The following is a 20,687-nucleotide window of genomic DNA, read 5'->3' on the forward strand; positions in this document are numbered from 1 at the left end:
CTAACCAACAAGTGCATCACTGTTGGTATATAAGTTTCTTTTAAAAGTGAATTTAGTTCTATCCTTTGTACTATCAAGAATGAAAAAATATATATATATTTGAGTACATGCCATGCATTAGAATGTGAAATAAAATTCAAACAGCCACAAGACGGGGCTGTTGGAGAATAAATGGACGGACACGTAGAAAGCCCTTTTATGGATATAGAGTTCTCTGACTGTGGATGGGAGAAAAATTATTTGTTGATATGCTCAAATAAAGGCAGACCAGATGAAAGCCCTTTCTCCATGAGGGTTTGGGGGCCCATCCCAACCTCTTCCTCAAGATTCTGCTTTTCCTCGGAGTTGTTTGGGTTGGTCCTCTAGCACCCAAATATATTTATTCATAATTGGCAAACAAGAAAATTCCATTACAATTTTATGAAAATCTTGAAAACAAATTAAAAAGTGAAAGCAAAATAGAATGTTCCTGGAATGTTGTAAACTGTGCTTTGAAAAAATACCAGCTCCCTGCAAACGATTTAAATCCTTCATTGGCTCCAAACTTGTACTTATTTTGTACCTCGCTGGAGAAACGAACCAGACTTCTCTGGAGACCATCAGAATGATTAATGTCCATTAAAAAGAATTTAAGGTGAAGTTCACAGGAGAGCAACCCCTTTAGAGTGCACAGTTCGGTGGCACGTGGTGCTTTCATACCCTGTGGCTCCTTTGAGTTTTTAAGTGTCCGCGTGCATGCCTCTCCCCTCCTTCTCCTTCACTTTACTTCACTTGCCCTCACCGTCCCATCTGCCTTGAATTCTGGACAGAATTCAATCAAGTCTAAAGAGCGGGGAAAGACTTAAAGCAGTACTGGCGTCCAGCCCCCTCTGGCCATCTGCCTCAGGCCTTCCTTGTCCCTCCTTGCTTCCATCTTCCCACCCCTTCTCTGCTGGACGTCCACACACTCCTTTCCTCCTCCTTGCTTCCCCGGGTCTCCTCCATAATGCACTCTCTTTTGCCCCTCAACTTCTTTCATTCCATTGACTTCCACCCCCCCATGTCTTGGGTTCCCTCCTGTTCTCCATCAGGACCCCCATCTTCTTTCCCTCCCTCCCTCTCTCTAGCCCCCCCCCCATCCTCTCTCCCCCATCTATCTCCTGCTCAGGTCCCTGGAGCTTCCTACAGATTCCCTCCTCCCCCTCCCACTGTCCATCCACGCCCACCTGCCCTATCCATCCACCCTGCCCCATATTTCCAAACTCCGTTTAGTGCTCCTCCCTTCATTCGCCCACCTTGCCCATCTTCCCACTCCAAGTCTCTGGGGGCGTGCCCTGAGGGTCCCTCCTTCCCCTTCCACTTCCATCCTCATCCTTCCCCCCCCAGGTCTCAGCTCCTCCTGCTGGTCCCCCTCCACTTCCGTCCTCATCCTTCCCCCCCCAGGTCTCAGCGCCTCCTGCTGGTCCCCCTCCACTTCCATCCTCATCCTTCCCCCCCCCAGGTCTCAGCGCCTCCTGCTGGTCCCCCTCCACTTCCATCCTCATCCTTCCCCCCCCAGGTCTCAGCGCCTCCTGCTGGTCCCCCTCCACTTCCATCCTCATCCTTCCCCCCCCCCAGGTCTCAGCGCCTCCTGCTGGTCCCCCTCCACTTCCATCCTCATCCTTCCCCCCCCCAGGTCTCAGCGCCTCCTGCTGGTCCCCCTCCACTTCCATCCTCATCCTTCCCCCCCCAGGTCTCAGCGCCTCCTGCTGGTCCCCCTCCACTTCCATCCTCATCCTTCCCCCCCCCCAGGTCTCAGCGCCTCCTGCTGGTCCCCCTCCACTTCCATCCTCATCCTTCCCCCCCCCCAGGTCTCAGCGCCTCCTGCTGGTCCCCCTCCACTTCCATCCTCATCCTTCCCCCCCCAGGTCTCAGCGCCTCCTGCTGGTCCCCCTCCACTTCCATCCTCATCCTTCCCCCCCCAGGTCTCAGCGCCTCATGCTGGTCCCCCTCCACTTCCATCCTCATCCTTCCCCCCCAGGTCTCCGCGCCTCCTGCTGGTCCCCCTCCACTTCCGTCCTCATCCATCTCCCCCGTCCCCGCACCCGCCCCCCAGCCAGGTTTCTCAGCACCCCTGCACGTCCCCCCTCCACCTCCGTCCTCATTCATCCCCCCAGGTTTCTCAGCGCCCCCTTTAGGTCCTCTTCTATTGCCCCTCCTCATCCATTCCCCACCCCCAGGTCTCAGTACTCCCTGAAGGTACATCCCCCATCGTCCGTCACCCCTCCCCCACCTGGCTCCGCCCCTTGCACGCCACCCCATCCCCCCCTTTTTCCGCCCTGCGCCTGCGCACAGCCGTCCTGGAGCCTCGTGCCCAGGGGCCTCTGGCGGGCAGTGGCCTGCTGCACGCAGGTAGCGACCGAACCTACCAGGGCGGGGTGGGTCAGGCACGGAGGCCACGCCTCCCAGGTGAAGGGCGCTGCAGGGGGAAAGACTTGGCCTGCTCCTAGGTGCTCTGCGTGGGTGGGTGGGTGGGAGGGATGGCGGGAAAGGCCGAATCGGCTACGCAGAGGGGCCGGGCCAGGGAGGGGCTGGGAGTGGGGTTCGCCTCAAGCCGGAAAAGTGCGCGTGCCTGGCCTCAGACTTGCTCAGCCAAGTGATCCTGGGCTAGACGTTCTAGTTCCAAAGCCTGCGTGGCTCAAACGGTGCTCAATCTGGAATTGTGCAATGGTGGAAAGCTTGCTCGGGCCCCACCTTGCTGCTAGGCCTAGAAAGTGCATGTGCGGAAAGCATGCCTAGGCCCAAATCTGTTGGTTCCAGAATCTTCTGAACGACCTGTTTTAGCCTAAATCCTGCTTAGGCTCAGCCCCTCTCAGTGAATCAACTTAGCCTTGACCCCTACGAGGCCTAAAGCCTTCTGAGGCCAGAACCTCGTCAGACCTTGATCAGCCCCAAAGCCTGGTAGGCCCAAACCCCACAGTGCCCTGTCAAGACCGCTTGCTTCTTTCTCAAACAGGCCAAGTCAGAATGGCAGGGACAGAGGTCTCTGATCCTTTGGAGCAGTTCACCAAAATCAAAGAACTGGAAATGATGCCAGAAAAAGCCCCTGAGGAGGAGGAAGAGAAGGAAAAGGACGGAGTGTGCAGAGTGAAGGAACACCCATGCCCTGGAGAGGTGGAGGCTGAATGCACCCATGGGGCCCTCCAGACTGGGATCCCAGAGGGAGGGCAGGGGCTGGTGCTAGCCACCACGGAGGATGGTGAGAAGCACGTGCTGGCCCTGCAGGCAGTGCACCTCAGTTCTGAGGATGTGGGGTTGCAGGAGGTGGGCTGGCTGTCGCCACAGCACCAAGAAGTGGTGCAGGCCGTGGTGCCGCAGACCGGCAATGGGCTGCAGTCGCTGCTGTGGCTTGGGGACGGGTCCCAGCAGAGCCTGCACCAGTGCGTGGCTATTAACCTCCACGACGAGGTGTACTCGCTGCAGGAGATGGAGCTGATGGAGTTTCATGTTCTGGAGGAGCATGTGGCTGTGGCCAGTGAGGACAGTAAATCTGCAGCGAGCCCAGACGAAGGCACGGGATTGAAGAAGGTACTGCTGGTTTTTAAAAACGGACCCCTGCCATGGGGGGTAAAAACAAAAACAAACAGAAAGTGATTTTCCTTTTAAGTTGCCCTCAGTGCGATATAATATATGGACAAGCAGTTTAAAGTTAAACACCGTCAAAATAATTCCCAGGAAAATCCTGGGGGCCCTCGTGTTCTTTTTTTTAAGAGTTTAACAAGTTATGCTAATTAGAATACATACTATAAGGCGCACTGTGTATGTTTGGTTTTTTTTAAATAGTGCTTTTCACCACTAAAACCATTGATGCTTAATAATTACGGCTTACACATATCGGGTACAATGGACAATCTTCTGGGCTACTTTAACTTTTTTGTTCTTTCTGTGTTCTTCAGTTTCATCCAGGCCAAGAGTAGAATCAGATTGTAATTCATAGTGTTGTGTTTGTTTGAATACTCATTTTTGTTTATTAGTTTGAGAGAGGCCAGGAGGAAATCCAGCCGCCGGCTGAAGGACAAATTGATGAAAAGCAATTCTTCCTAGTGGAAGCAAGGCCGGGAGATGAAAGAAGAAATGAGATCGTCCTGACAATTTCAAACTTAAACATTGAAGAACCAGAAGACAAACACGCATCCAGTCAACCACATGTGGGAAAAGACAACTCTGCAAAAATTCAAAATAAGACCCAGGGTAGGCCAGTTTATTTTGGGTGAGACACCGTGCCCAGAATGGGGCGGCTGTGTGTGTTTAAGGGCAGGAAATGGTCACTACAGTTTTAAGTGGTTGACTTTTAGTTGCTTTTGAAATACTAGGACACGGGAGATATTTCAAACCGTGTTCTGTGTTGTGAAGCAAATCCGAAAGAGTTTTGCATTTCGCACACACATGTTTTGAAAACATAGTAAAAATGTTCCTGCAAAGCACTGTGCTCGTAAATAGGAGGTTGGGCCCTGATCTTCCTAGTTAGCCGCCCCATTTTTTTTTTTTTTAGTGGGAGTGGGAGATTGGGGACAAGAGCAAATGCTTCAGGGCAAGAAGGAAGGGACATGTAGGCGAGGCCAGGAAATAGGACTCAGAAACCAGTAAGAGGGGCGATCACTGTCCCAGGCAGCAGGACACGTCCTGTGGGTGTAGCTTCCTAATGAGGGTGACGGCTCCAATGTGTTGTGAGAGCCACATGGATGGGTGTTCAAAGAGGGACATCAGGCCAGATTAAACAAGGACCTTGAAGTTATATTAAAGCCATGTGACAATTGAGATTAAATATTGGCAGCCCACAGGATGAATTTGACCCTCAAATTATTTGTTTGGCTTTAAAAAAAAAAAAAAAGTTTCTCATTTGTTTAAATCAAAAGAGCACACACACACACACACACACACACACACACACCCATCTCAATTTCTAGCTCTTTTTAGAAAGCGTGCCTGGCAACACTTGGCTCTGTTTCCTCCTTCCAGCAACGGGTGGCCGGGGCTGGGGAGTGACTCAGTTTAGAAAGTCACACTGCCCCCACTGTCCCTTCTTACATGTGGTCAAAGCCATTCATTTAGGGTATTGCCTCTGGCTACAATAGGTGGTTGAGTTTGAAACCCTTGCTATCCAGTAGTTTCTCATATATTTAAAACAAGAGATTGTACCCCCAAATCCCCAATTCCTAGCTCATTTCCAGGTTTTTAATATATTCACAAGTTTGTGCAACCATTCCAGAAGGTTTTCATCACCCCCCAAATGGAATTCGAACATTTAAAGGAAGGTTTTTATGAATAAACTCTGTATCTCCTTCCTGCAGGAAAACGAAGCTTCCACTGCGATTTGTGCATGTTCACCTCTTCCAAAATTTCAAGTTTAAATCGTCATATGAAAACACACAGCACTGAAAAGCCCCACATATGTCACCTTTGTCTGAAAGCTTTCCGTACTGTTACTCTTCTCAGGAACCACCTCAATACCCACACAGGTAAAACCACTGCGAGGGGGGTTTCCTAGAATGATGTGTGTCCAGGCTTTAAGAATGTGAATAATCCAACTACTTCTACGTTATTGTGTCAGACTTTAGTTTTGTCTTCTTTTCTTCCCTTTCAGTTAAAAACATTGACTCTTACAAAGATTTTTCTCACCTTTACCTGGGGCAGTTATGCTTTAAAAAGCCTCTTCTTCATTTTTAAAGCATTTTAAGACAGTGTCATTTATAAAATTAAAACGTTTGTAGGGAAATTTATAGTTAATTCTTGTTTAAAAGGATAAACTATGTGATTTTACAGGAAACAGGCCCTACAAGTGTGGTGATTGCGACATGGCGTTTGTTACTAGTGGAGAGCTTGTCCGACACAGACGTTATAAACACACTCATGAGAAACCCTTTAAATGTTCCATGTGCAAGTATGCGAGCGTGGAAGTAAGTCCAACTCTTGTTCGTAAAGCTTCATGGCGTCTTCCTAAGACACTGCAGTAAAAGTTATGTGAAATCAAATTCACAGTAGAATCTCTTACAAAATAGGTTTTATTAAAAATGTTATTCATACAAAATCTACGGAGGAAATAAGACTTATTTTGTTTTCTAAATTGAAAATAGAAAATTGGATTTTTTTTCTTTGATTACCATCTAGTAAAAGCAATAGGTAAGGGTGTACAAATTACAAATGAAACTACGTGTGGTACTTGAGAAATAATTCTCCAATTGTATTCAGAGTTCTACCTAGCCTTTTGTGTGGTGCTTCGTTCCACAGAATCAAAATGTATTTGCTCCAGCATGGAACACAGACCCAGTCTGAATTAGCTTACCTCAGTGGCACTCGGTCAGATACAAAGCAACTTGCTCAAAGGTTTAGACATACCGTGTTTCCCAGAAAATAAGACCTAGCTGGACAATCGGCTCTAATGCGTCTTTATTAGAGCCGATTGTCAGGCTAGGTCTTATTTTCGGAGAAACACGGTAGTCATTTCCGTTCTTCTCACAGAGAAACCACCTTTTTCAGACTTCAGTTATGTGTCCTGGTCATTTCAACTAGATTGTTTTCTTTAGCCCTTCTAGCAGCTTTAGCAGCTCTAAATGAAAGAACAGAACATTACGATTACTGTTAGTGTCAGTTTTCGGCAGTTATTTCTGAGGCCTCCACGGTCAGGATGTTTGCCCGGCCCGGATTCTGAAGCCAGTTGGGAAAGGATAATGCACTCAAGCGGAATTAAGCTAAAGGGCACACGACTCAAGTTTAAATACAGTAATGGTGCAACCGCGTTTCATAAATGGGGAAATTTCATGGACAGGGTTAGAAGCTGATTCCAAGAATTCTTTTCTGCTCTTAACTATTTTTAAAAAGTATTTCTTATCTGAGTTAAAGGTTGCGGCTGTAGTTTGAAAACACAAAATGAAGGTTTCAAGGGTTTCAAGGTTTCACAGCCATCTGAGACTCCTAAACTTGAAGTGGACTTTTTGTTGGCATCCTGCCAGTTTGCAGAGCAAACTTCCGAGGTCCACTGAGACCTTCCTCCAGGGTCAGCAGTCAGTGGACTGCTCGACCTCAGCATATGGGCCCTCCACGGCTGCCATGACACCACCCCCCTTTTTGCAGTTTCCAAGTGTTGCCATGCTGGTCTGCTTTAAAGGGGGACAGCCTAAGTTCCCTGCACCCCCACACCATTTCTTTATACATATGCTAGCAGGAACACATCGGAGCTATGGTACAGATAACACAGGCTTGTGAAAGTTTTAGAACTCCCCTCCTCCCCTCATCTTCCCCTGCAAAGCCATCTAGGGCAGGTTTACACACGGCCTTCTTATCACTCATCAACCCTTTCATGCTATTATTTTAAAATTTATTTTTGTTTTGCTCTCTGATCTACTTTTCTTCCAAAAATCTAAATTTTTCCATTTGGATCTTGGTTTCCGTTCTAAGTCTTTTATTCTTGAATGTTCTATGGGCTTATGTGCTTGTCACATGTTGGGGAACCAGACCAAGTGTAGCCATCCTGAGATCACAGGCAGGGCAGCTGTGGGCTCTCTGACATCTGTAGCCCGAGTGTAGTGGAAGCCCTCTGTTCGGCTGAGGGGAGATAGATAAGGGCCTACAGGAAGTGAGCCCAGAATAAGGACGGTTCTGGACTGCAACACAACCATCAGGCAACACATGCTCCAATGGGAGGTAATACGTTCTTGCCCTTTTACCTAATTGTCTGGGATACATAATTCATCAAATTAGAATTTCTGTCCTTCTACTTAAAAGTTACTTATTATAAAGCAACTAGGAACAATAGAACCTTGTCTTTAATAGCAAGTAAGGCCTTTCTCCATTCGTGTACCAGCAAGGCACACAGAACTTGGAGCTCTGAAGTGCCTCAGATGGATGTTGGCCGTTAAGGTGCTAATGTGTCAAGATTCTCACCCGATTTATGCGAACAAAAACGTTCTGGCCTCTGTGCTTCTACGGCGTGGTCTAAACTTCACCGCCGTCTTGAGCGTAAGTTGCCTTAGAAATGAAAATAAAATTATGTGTGGCACTGAAAAGCGAGATTTCCATTTTCTCTGTGTAACGTGAAGTTGAATGTGAGCGTCTCCTGAAACTACTGCTGATTATTCTCAAAGGATCTTATGCACACACAACAAATGAAAAACATCATCCGCTACACAAAATAAAAAGAAATGGCTTTCATGTGTTTCAGTGTGGGAAATGTGTTCTGGCGTTAAAATCGGACTGACTTAACTACGTCTTTATAATGCTGGTTAATTGGATCTACAGCTTTCAGGCTTCTCTGGTGATAAATACCTTCCGTGTGTTTATTAGGCCAGTAAGCTGAAGCGTCACATCCGGTCACACACGGGAGAGCGCCCCTTTCAGTGCTGTATGTGCAGCTATGCCAGCAAAGACACCTACAAACTGAAACGACACATGAGGACGCACTCAGGTAAAAGTCCCTCAAGCTGAAGGCCAAGTACCTAAAGCACCGTTTCGTTTTCAAAAGTGAGTTTGTAAAAACGTACTCTTCGGTGGCCAAATTAAAATTCAAGCGTCAAAGTGACTTTCTCCATGCCTTTTTGGCATGGGGATTCTGATCTGTACCCTCGTGTTGATTTAGGGTCCAGGGAGCCCACATAAACGCTGTGCTGTCACCCCACTGTGACAAGGAAGATTCCATCAAGGATTTGCCTCCCTAGGTTTTTTAGGATTTAAAAGTGGACACCTTCATTCACCCTTCCACTTGAAGGCAAAACGTGCAGCAAAGGATACTGGTTTCACAGTGCACTTACACTTTATATTATGGTTGTATAAAGAATGTGTTCACATGTATTTCTTAGGTCTTTAAACCAAGAATAGGACCTAGGGATCTGTCTCATGGAGGAGTAGCCACCAGATGGTACAAGAGTTGCCCTTTGGGCCATTGTCCACAGCTGTACTTGATGTAACATTGTCTGGGCTCGATTTAGGGATTTTGTACTAACTGGGGATAAACAGATGAGAAGGGGTTGAAAATGGAACTCAGGGAAGAAAAGACAAGCTTTCAGCTTTGGTGTCCTTTGGTGAGGGTCGGGGCCTGTGGGTGAAGCTACTCTGCGTAGAGTCATCTTTGTCACTGTGTCACAGGTGAGAAGCCCTACGAATGCCACGTCTGCCACGCGCGCTTCACCCAGAGTGGAACCATGAAAATACACATTCTGCAGAAGCACAGCGAGAACGTCCCCAAGTACCAGTGTCCACATTGCAGTGCAGTCATTGCAAGGAAGAGCGACCTACGTGAGTGTGTTGATGAACTTCCTGCTACAGGGAAACTTTGGGAGCCTTGGGCCTGACTCCAGAGAGGCAGCCCAGACGTTTTCTTCTGGGAGTCCTATGGTGCCATCTGGTGTTGGGATTGCGTACGTGCAGTTTCGTAGCATTTGGTTGTCACAACTGGGGAAGAAAGGATGCTACTGGCATCTAGTGGATAGAAGCCAGGGATGCTGCTAAACATCCTACAGTGCCCAGGACAGCTCCCCACAAGAAGGAATCAGCCAGCTCCAAATGCTAATAGTGCTGAGAGTGGGAAACCTTGGTTTACAGGGTAGGGGGAGATCAGCCTAATAGAAAATAATACTCTTCCCATATATAATGTCCTGTCACTATTTTAGGGGTCCATTTGCGCAACCTGCATACTTACAGAGATACAGGGTTGAAATGCCGCTACTGTTCTGCTGTCTTCCACGAACGCTATGACCTTATTCAGCACCAGAAAACTCATAAAAACGAGAAAAAGTTCAAGTGTGAATACTGCAGCTATGCCTGCAAGCAGGTACTATGTTTCAGTCAACTTGGGGAGGTGGCGGGAGGCAGTGGAATATGGAAGAAGGGAGGGCTGGAATGGGATTTTCTATCCCTTTGAATATTGAACAAAGTTGTGCTTTAGGAAAAACTATTCAGAATGAGCAGAAGGCAGCTATGAGCCCATAAATTAAAGCAACAGTGCTTAACAGTTCATAGACCCTAGATGTCCTCGAAACCAATCAGGGCCATAAGATCAAAGTTATTGTCATTAACTAATGAATGCCAGCACGTTCTTTGCCCTTTTTGCTGTGTTGACATTGGCACTGGTGCTGCAAAAGCAATGGAAGTGCCTTACTGGGCATCAAAGCAGTGACCCCACGCAGGACTGGTCACCACTGTGCTCTTCACCTCCGTGCACTGGCAGCAAAAATAAAGGGCAGCTTTACTTAAGGAAGTCCTTGATGGAGCAGTAAAAGTTATGAACTTGACTCAGTCTTGACCCTGAGTACCCACCTTTTCCATATTCTTGAAAGTTGGTGTAAAGCACCTTTGCTGTCTTCTGAGGCAGGATGGTTGTTGGGAGGAAAGCGCCTGTGGGATTGTTTGAGTTGCTTGCTCAACTAGCCACTTTTTCACGAACCACTATTTTCACTCGGAAGAAAAGTGACAAACTCTGCTTATTCAGTTTTGGGACGTCTGGCAGTAGCCAAGACCTTTTTCTTGAAAGTAAATAAAGTGAACGCATCACTTTCAGGAAAACATGTGTTCCCAAGGATACACTTTCAGCTTTCAAGGGGAAATTGGAATTAGAATTTTGGAAAACACATCCACCACCGTGAGCTTGACATCTTTCTAATACTTAAAGACTTTTCTAATGAGATTGGAGTGACTTGAAGAAAGCAGGTTTTTATATAGTGTAAGGAAATGTGTCCACATTCAGAAGCTCTCTGTAACTCAGCAAACTATTTTGCAAATGACCGATCCGTTATTTCAGAAAAGCACACGTGGATAAAAGATCCATTCAAAGTATAAAATAGATCAACAGATTTTAATGTAACAGAGTACCAAAAAATCACTGGCATAATCATTTTAGGTGCCACATTTTCACCACTTGTCACGTTTTGGTGTGGTATCAGAGAAGAATGTCCACATTAGTTGAAAAAGCTATGACAGTCCTGCTCCTTTTTCCGGCTGCGTATCTGTGAGAGGAGCTTTTCTTCCTCTGTCTCAAGGACAACCACACACCCCTGCAGACTGAAGGCACAGGCAATCAGGCCACCTTCTTTTCATAAGGCTGCCAGTCTTAGAAATAAACATATGGGATGACCAGTTAAATCTGAATTTCAGATAAACAACAAATACCTTTGTATAGAAGTATGTTGCAAATAGTGCAGCCTGTATTTTAACTGGCAGCCTTACCTGTTAGGCCAGATATAAATGGTTTTGTTTTGAAAAATAGATAATAATGTATTTATAGAAATACATTCACATGTAGTTGGTTTGTCGTTAGTTTTAAACGAATAGGTATTTTTCATATTTGTTAACTTCTCAGTTTTGACTTCGAATACAGTCAATATTAATAGATATCACCCCATAAACAAAAGTTGCCTGGGGTGTTAATTTTTAAGAGTGTAAAGGGTCCTAAGACCAGAAGCTCGAGAACCGTCATCGTGAAGCATTGGATGTTCTGCACAGTTACCAAAGGTGGAAGTCAGTGCTTACTGTGTTTCTTGGTGTAGTCTATAAATAGTAAATGCTTTGAATAAGGAAAAGAGAGTTTTCCCAGTAGACTTTGAGCATTGGAAGTCTCTGACTCCCAGGCGCACATTTGTTCAGATGAACCAGGAGAGCTTCCTGGAAGATGGACAAGACGTGGAGAGGAGGAGGGGATCCCACGGAGGGTAAACCCCAGTGATGGGGAGCAGAGAGCAGACCAGGCACCTTGAGGTCAGAGATGAGGCTGGACACTGCTGGGCACTCTGAACACTTTGCTCTCAAATTGCTGGGCTCCCAGGTTGGACCTGATTCTCAGCACAGAGACCAGGCAGTGCTCCTGCGGGGAGGGGGGCGAGGAGGGGTGAGAGGAGGGGTGTATGGGGAAGAGGGTGTTCATGAGAGGAAGACTAGGAGAAAGGCTGTCAATTAGGTTATTAACAGTAATGCAGACGTGGTCGTGTATTTCATCTGAATAATCATAGCTTTTAAATGAAAGAAAATGTGCTTGACTATGTGTGTGTGTGTATATACATATATACACACATACATATATATGCGTATGTATATAACTTAACATTATATGTAGTTTTGTTCTGATTCCCCAGATTACTTATGCATCTAAATCATAGTTAAAATTTCTGGTTATTTCTTTGCTAAGAACAATTGTTTCCACCACTATGCTTTGAAGTCGATGTTAAGATTTGTTACCACGCTGTCCGGAAGTGGAAGGGAAAACGTTTGCTTCATGTATGTCCAGCCCCAAATGTCCACTGAATTTAAACTCTGAGATTCAATTTTTAAGTTTGCAGGTTCCATCTGCCCTTTGTAAATGCAGGTCATTGCAAATAATTTAGAACAAAGCCTCCAAATACATGAGCTCTTTTGGAAGGAAAAATGATTGTTTCAGTCCCCAGGGTATGTTCTCCCTCATGCCCTGTGGGACTGTGGCACCAGCTGGGAATTGTGAGAGTTTTGTAACCTCGTGGCTGGGACTATGTTTCACAGACGGCTAGTTGGTGCTCCTACCGTAAGGGTTCTATGTTGAGAATGTGTTTGCTGTGATTTTTCTTAATAGTGAGCTCATCTTTGGGAAGGAAAAGAAAGGGTATATGATACATAATGTCTGAGACAAAATAAAATCCCTGTATATAGCTAAGCTGTTTGTTTTCTTCCCTGTTCCTCTTAGGAACGTCATATGACAGTTCACATCCGTACCCACACGGGAGAGAAACCATTTGTCTGCCTCTCCTGCAATAAATGTTTCCGACAGAAGCAACTTCTAAATGTTCACATCAAGAAACACCACAATACAAATTCCATCCCAACTGTGTACGAGTGCCCCAAGTGTGGCAGAGCCTTTTCCTGCTGGGTAAGCTTACTTAAGTCACCACAAAGCCCCCTTGAAAAGGTCCCTGTATCTCACAGGCTCAGTGCCACACAAGGGGAGTTTAAACCAGATTATAGAAACTTGCCAGGAATTAATATAACATCTGTCATGCCTTAGGGAAATGGTTGTTAGTTTCTTGGCATCACAAAACTTGAAAATCTTATAAAAGTGTGGTCTCCCCTTCTTGTGAAAAAAGACAATCCTACAAACACCTTGCAAATAGTTTTAGGGAGTTCTCAGCCTCCCCCCAAAGGCTACAGACAAGAGAACCCTTGATTTCAGTGTAACATTTTTAAATTGTTCCCGTGAATTAGATTTAGGCTACTACACAGAGAGAACGCAATTTTCAAAATGTTTCGTAGTTGTCCTTAGTATAGTGTTGTGGATACTGTGCTAAGAAAAGCATTTACTCTTCAGTTTTATTCTTTTTAGGTGTTGTGTTAGTTACCTGTTGCTGCATAACAAATTACCTTGAAGCTTATGGCTTAACATGACAAACATTTATTATCTCACATGTAATGTGGGCCAGGAGTTTGGGAGTAGCTTGGTTGGGTGGTTCCGGCTCCAGGTCCTTCATGAGCCGACATTGGGATGTCGGCTGGGGCTGTACCACCTGATGGCTGGGGGGGCCACTTCCAAGATGGCGCCCTCCATGGCTTTAGGCAGGAGGCCTCAGTTCCTCAGCAAGTGGACCTCTCCGTTGGGCCGCTCGAATGTGCAAGGAGGAAGCCACAGTGCCCTTTGTCACCTATTCTTAAAAGCGACAACATTACTTCTGTTCATTCGGAACCAATCACTAAGTCCAGCCCACCCCACTCAAGGGGTGGGACATGAAGTCCCTTTAGAAAGGAGGAGTATCAAAGAATGTGTGGACATTTTAAAACCACCACAAATAAGTAGCTAGATTGTGACACAATGTATGCTCCCGTCTAACTTTATAAAAGTTTTGAATTACCTGAACCTGACTGTTTCTATGAGGGAAGACTTCCTCTTTTCTCTTAAAATGGGAGGGTAGCTGTGGTTTGGGGGTAGCATAGTGGGCTGACCACCTCGGGAGTGTTAGTGCTATTCGTTCAAAGTGTCAAATAAAAGTGGTGGCAGTGCTCCAGCAGCATTCATGCTGAGTTTAAACTGTAAAGAGTTAACATTGTAAAGAAGCTGCCCTTCAGTGTGAAAAACAAGAAAGCACACTTGGACTTACATCTGGAATATATAAAGCACTCTTGTAACTCAGTCATAAAAAGACAAACACCCAATGCAAACCAGGCGGATGATCTAAATGGACATTTCTCCAAAGAAGCTACACAAATGGCTAATAAGCTCATGAGAGATGCCTGGAATCCTTAGTCACAAGGCAAATCAAAATCACAATGAGACACCCTTAGAACCAGCCATCGGGGCAGCCACAATTAAAGGATACAGATAATAACAGATGTGGGGAAATTGGAGCCCTCGGGGGTTGCTGGTGGGATTTTAAAAGGGTGAAGCCACCTTAGGGGACAGCCTGGCAGTTTCTCAAATGGTTAAACATGAAGCTACCGTGTGAGAACATAAAGCAGTTCTCCTAGGCACATACCCAAAAGAACTGAAAACGTGTGACCACACAGAACTTTGCACACAAATATTCAAAGCGGTATGATTCATACCAGCCGCAAAGGGAATGGACCATGGAACGGAACAGTGCCCAGAAGTTGACCCCCCATAATCAGAGGCATCTGGTATTGGACAGAGGAACCAAGGCAACACGATGGGGAGAAGATAGTTTTTTCAACAGCTGGAGCTGGAACAACTGGACAGCCACACCAATAAATCTAGACACAGACCTTACACCCTTCACGAAAGTGAACTGAAAATGGACCACAGACCTCAACATAAACCACAAAACTATAAAACTCCTTGGAAGATACCATAGGACAAAATGTAGATGACCTCGGGGATGGCAATGACTTTTCAGATACGACACCGAAGTACACATTTACTCCACTTGGTTTTTAAAAGTTGGCTCTGTTTTTGGTATTGTTGGTTAATTCAAAACTGACAGAAGTTCTTAACCATGAACTTCGTGAAGCTGTAGGGAGACTGTGGGTGTGCTGATGTGCATGCACTTTTCTGGGGAAGGGAACATTGCTCTTAAATCCTCAGAGGAATTCTTGACCCCCCACAGGCTTTATTTGTACATAACCATCATGGCAACCAGGTGTTGGCACACTTTGTCTGTAAAGGGCCAGAGAGTGAACGTTTTCAGCTGCTCGGGCCACACTGTTTCTGCCCCAGGTACTCACGTCAGAGATTGTAGCCCAAATGCAGCCACAGGTGACAAGTCATAAATGAAGGAACGCCGCTGGTTCCAAAACACGTGCTTTATAAAAACAGTTGGCAGACTTGACCCCTAGACCGTGGTTGCCAACCCCTATGGATAAGCATAAAACAGAAGAAGTTTAAATAACCGGTAACATTCCCCCTCCATTTGTATGTGAATCCAGGCCTGCCGAGGCCGAGACTGAAGTCAGATGGAAGTCAGGTGGGATGTTTTATATAATCAGCTACTCTAATGACATGTCACCACTATCCTATGTTAGCATATGGACTTTTCAAATAGCGAAAATTTTCTAACTTGTTTGAAATCTTCCTAAGTGTTCATGGATACAGTTTTGTCGCTAGCCGTGGCTAGGAAATCTGTGACTTCCCATTTTAATTCCGAATGTCACACATAGTTTTCATGATTTCCTAGCAGGTCAGGAGAGAAAGTGGCAGGGCAGTAAAATCTCTTGATATATTATTGATTTTCATAAAGTTGACTGATATATTGAATTTCTGGTTTAACGTCAAGCCTCGTTTTGGAGAGGAGATGCATTCTAGAAAAGTAAGTTTTGTCTTCTCGCTGATGTCTGTAATAAAGAAATACTTAAAATACGCTAGCTGTTGGCTAGACCGAAACATGACGGGAAGGATCGCCTCTAAAAACTCACCTTTTTTGTAAAAGATTATGAAAGGTACATGTTACCCCCAGTTTTCCCCAGCCCATGTTTTTAACTATGCGCTTTTAAATGACATTCCTTCAGTGATGATGACTTTCATTCTGTACTCTGTGTCATTTCTCCGACAGAATAATATGCAGAAACACTCAAAGAAGTGCAACTCTGGCCAAGAAAAGTCCACCACTTCAGGAAAAGGAAAAAGAATGAAAAAGAGGAAGCCAGCCATCCGGAAAGAGGCAGTAAAGAGAGACGGTATCTCATTTCAAACGAACTGGGTTTTAATTTGACAGTGATTTTCTGGTTACAAACTTTCCTGGGTGCTGAGTGTTCCTATGCAGGGGACACTCCCAGAAACCTTAAGTGTTAGACCCCAAAATGCCCTCTGCCCCAAGCCCAGCTCTCGGGCTGCTTCCTCCCACTTGGGGCAGGTTTTGAACTTCATTTCACCCCTTTTGGTTATTGGTAAAGTGGGTTTGGTTACATATCCACTGCTCAGGACTGCAGTGAGGACGAGGTGGGAAAGTGAGTTGAGAGCCCTAAGCGGTGTCCACACCCCCCACCACGTGGGCTCCTAGGGGGACATTTTTGTGGCCCTTGGCTTGTGGCTGCATCACCCCAGTTTCGGCCTCTGTCTTCACCTGGCTTCTTCTCTGTGTCTGCCTTATAAAGTCATCTCGAGATCTTTAAATATATCTTCAAAGACCCTTATTTCACTTAAGGTCACACTCGCAAGTCTGGGGGGTTAAGATGTGGACATGTCTTTTCGGGTTCAGCCCACTACAGGCATTGTCGTTTATTGGAGAAGACCAGGTGTTTCCAAACTTTTTTCAATGGTTTACACCAAGGGCCATATGCGGTAAAATACACAAACAGCCGGGCCACTCACTCGAGGTGAAGTACATATTGCCTCAGCTGGTTTACTTAAGTAAACGAAATATATTTTTGGAATTTGCTGCGGGCCAATTAAAAATAGATTGCGGGCCGCAGTTGGCCGGCGGGGGGCAGTCTGGACACCCCTGGAGAAGACAAACAGGTGAAATCCCACTCCTAGCCCAAGGCCAGGTCACCTGGACCACTGCTCTAAGTGGGACAAATCCTGAAACATCAATGTACATGTGTGACTTATCAGCTAATGAGGCACCTAAAGGCCCCCTCTTGACACCTAAGTGGGTGTTGGGTGTGTTTTTTTGTTGTTTTTTTTTAAGCAAAGCTCCGCCACAGAATGACCCATCCCTAACTGTCTGTAGAGCTGAGGTTGAGAAACCCTGACATCCAGTAAAATGGAGATGAGAACATTTGTCCTGAGCTATCCCTGGAAAGATTGTTTTCTAAACTGTCTGCTGCTAAGTTAAAAATTCAGCGATTGTTTCCAAAAGAAATTGGCGCTGATTTCTTGGCTGTATTTTAAATGTGCCGACGCTGTGCTTTTTCCCCAAGAAGCCGCTGCCGAGGAGGCAGTCCTGGTGAATGGAGAGCAGTACCCAGAAGAGCTGGTTCCTGTGGGATGTGAAGAAACCATGGTAGCAAGCGAAGACCTCGAGGAAGACATGACCTGTGAAATGATTCTCAACATGTTGGATAAGTGAGAGAGGTTCGAGTTTCATGCTTGGAGCACATAATTCTTAAAGCAAGTTGTAAACTCTTAGCATCTGCTTTGAAACAACTAAGTTCATGACAATGAATGGTTACAATTTTATCAAAAGCTTCAGGGAGTGCCTAGAATTGTTTGCCTATGTTTGAGTGGTTATTTCAAAAAAACATTGCAGGTATTTTGTAAAGGGCCCCACATCTTGAATTGGAGGATAAACCCCTCAAACCTATGAATTCATTCACTCGATCCTGGCAAGGCGGCCCCACAATGAATGAGCAGTGATTTGGGGGATGACACTTATTTTGACCGTAGTACAGGCTACTTAGTGCTTCGGCAAACGGCCAAAGCTGGGAAATGTGATGTTGAATTGTACACACCCCTGAGATTTCTAATATGATTTTTAAACATAAAATACTAATTTTATATCCTCTTTTACACAAATGAATTTTCCACAAAATTGAAAGCCATCAAAATACTTTTAATTAGTTCTGAAATTCAATGCAAAAGACCTTAAGTTATGCCGAAAACAACAACAACTGAGTAGAAGATGAAAAACTCTAGGTTAGACAAGAAAATGATGTTTAACATATTTTCCTTTGGTATATGAGTAAAGTTTACTTTTAGATTTTGTATTCTTTCTTAATTATGTTCTTTGGCAGGTAGGAAACCCCCAGTTACATTCCTTTATTGTTTACGAGAATAGCAGTTCATCACCCTTTTGTTTTGCTAAAACAACTTTGTTTATGTTTTTAAAAATAATTGGCAGGGTGAGAAGAAACATAAAAATCTGATAATGAAAATGTGTACTTGTAAAGAATTGGTACTTTTTTTGCAACAGCCTATCACTAGTATTTCTCTCTGTACCAATTGAAGACCTCTTTTTCCACCTTAGAACAGCATTAAGTACTTAATTTTAAGTACATAAGTCTCTTTAGTACTTAAAATTAACTAGTACCTATCTTTATAATGAGCCATCGTCTTCTTTCTAGCTCAACACTTGCTTTCACTGTGAACTTTTTCCCCCCATTTTAAAATCAAGAATAGGTCCTAAATTCAAATTATTGTTTAAGCTTTATTGAGGTATAATTGACACATAAAATTGTAAGATATTAAAGTGTACATCATGGTGATTTGACATACGTCTACATTGAGAAAGAATTTCTCCCATCGAGTTAACTAAATTCAGATTCTTAAAACGCTGAACTGTTATTAAAAATACCCCAAACCCAGAAGCCCTGGATAAGGCAAACATGTGGAAGCAATTTCCCAGCAGGAAGGGCATTATATTCTTTTCATGGCAGCAAATAATTGAATTCACATAGTGAGACTTCAGGTCCATGGTCTGTTATGTGCTGTCATTGTGACTTTTTGAACTTTTGTAATGGTTTCTTATTCTTCGACTGTTGTTTAAAGATGTTTTGCATGACTCAATAAAATGACTTGAAATTATCTTTGTTATATGTGAATAGTGATTCTTAAAAATGTCTTCTTTGCCTGGTGAGGATGTGGCTAGATTGGAAGCCTCATACACATGTTGGTGGGAATGTAAAGTGGTGCAGCCCCTCTGGAAAACAGTAGGATGGTTCTTCAAAAAATTAAAACTGGAGCTACCCTATGACCCAACAATCTCATACCCAAAGGAATTGACAGCAGGGTTTTGAAGAGATGCTTGCACATCCATATTCAAAGCTGCCTTATTCACAACAGCCAAAAGGTGGAAACAGCTCACATGTGCAGGAATGGCTGAATGGGTAAACAAAATGTGGTCTGTCCATACAATGGAATGTTCTTCAGTCTTAAAAGGAAGGAAATACTCATACACACTACAACATGGGTGAACCCTGAGCACATTATGCGACTTGAAATCGGCCAGTCACAAAAAAACAAATACTATATGATTCCACTTGTAGGAGGGACCTAAAGTAGTCAAATTCATAGAAACAGAAAATAGAAGGATGGTTACCAGGGGCTGAGGGAGCAGGGAATGGGGAGTTGTTTCATGAGGACAGATGAAAGAGTTCTGGAGATGGATGGTGGTTGCACAAATCTGTGAATATACTTAACACGACTGAACTGTACACTTAAAAATGATCAAGATGCTACAATTTCATATTTGTTTTACTATAACTAAAATTGTTTTGATTTTAAAAGAATAGATATATAAAAAACATGTTTGAAAATGAAAGACCACTTTGTGTCTAAACACCATCAAAACCTCCTCATAAATAGTCTTCTATAAGAAATTTGTGGTGTCTTGCATGTATAACATCTGGATGAGAATGCAGTTCAGGTTACGTGTCCAGACTCCCACTAGATACCTGGAAAAACTCATTTGTTCCTAAAGTGCATTATTAATGCCTTGGATTTGTGACAGAAGCAATGACAATAGTCCCCACAAGAGGGCAGTTGCTCCCCCCACCCCTACCCCCCAGGACGTGGAGACAGACTGACAAGAACGCCAAGTTTAACAGTCTCTAGCTGTTTGCTCGGTTTCGCACCATACAGAAAGATAAATAAAAAGGGGTCTGTCTTTAATAGTAGCAGGAGGATTTCTTGCCCTTGACGTGGCTGAGAAAGGGGCCTGGGTAAAACCTGGAACTGACACTTCTGTGGCTCCAAGAGTTTCAGAATGCTTGAGGGGGGTAAGCCACCTTTGCAACCCTTCAGCTTAAAATCGTTTTTGAGATCCAGCAGGAAATCATTCTGGAAGGTACACTTCTTACACAAGTGAACATCTCTGTTTTGGGGGGAGGGTGTTTAAATTACAACATTGTTTGACAACAGTTTCACTGTATAAAGGATGCTTTTTAAACAAACCTAAGACCTGGCTGATGCCTCTATTGTTGGGGTCCCTCGCGGAAAGAATTAGCTACCCCAGGGGTCAGTCCTGATGAACAGAAGCAGTGTATATTATGAAGTTCGACAGCCTACCTTTGGAAAATGGCAAGCATTTCCAGATGTCATTTTCAGTATAAATGTTACATTTTTTGATAACCGTCGATCATCTTACCGAATAGCCCCTGTGGATATATGACTATCAGTCATTAATGGGCAGTGTTATTCATACTTAACATGTTCGATTACAGCCTAAGGACATTTGACTTCCCTACTCAACTATTTCTACACTTTCCCGATCAAATTTTTATTGCCGTTTATTTTTAATTGAGGGTATCAGATAAAACAGATTTTACGTGCAGCCCAGTTTCCGATGCTACTGGAGTAGCTTTTGTATCATTTCCAAAAACATGACTGACTATGAGTC

The 20,687-nt window shown here is 44.6% G+C and overlaps 1 protein-coding gene across 1 annotated transcript; it reads left to right on the top strand.

Moving 5' to 3' along the window:
• Positions 1-2,985: 2,985 nt before the first annotated feature.
• Positions 2,986-18,873, top strand: CTCFL (CCCTC-binding factor like; the record flags this gene model as incomplete). The annotated part of the gene is made up of 10 exons (XM_081033249.1): positions 2,986-3,546; positions 3,993-4,209; positions 5,310-5,477; positions 5,782-5,915; positions 8,299-8,419; positions 9,097-9,246; positions 9,621-9,781; positions 12,656-12,838; positions 15,963-16,086; positions 17,272-18,873. 10 exons carry the CDS (start codon positions 2,986-2,988, stop codon positions 17,418-17,420), a joined length of 1,968 nt encoding a protein of 655 aa, XP_080889375.1. The 3' UTR covers positions 17,421-18,873.
• Between the last annotated feature and the right edge of the window lie 1,814 nt (positions 18,874-20,687).

The sequence above is a fragment of the Rhinolophus hipposideros genome, assembly GCF_964194185.1.
Source record: "Rhinolophus hipposideros genome assembly, chromosome: 22".
NCBI classification, from domain to species: domain Eukaryota; kingdom Metazoa; phylum Chordata; class Mammalia; order Chiroptera; family Rhinolophidae; genus Rhinolophus; species Rhinolophus hipposideros.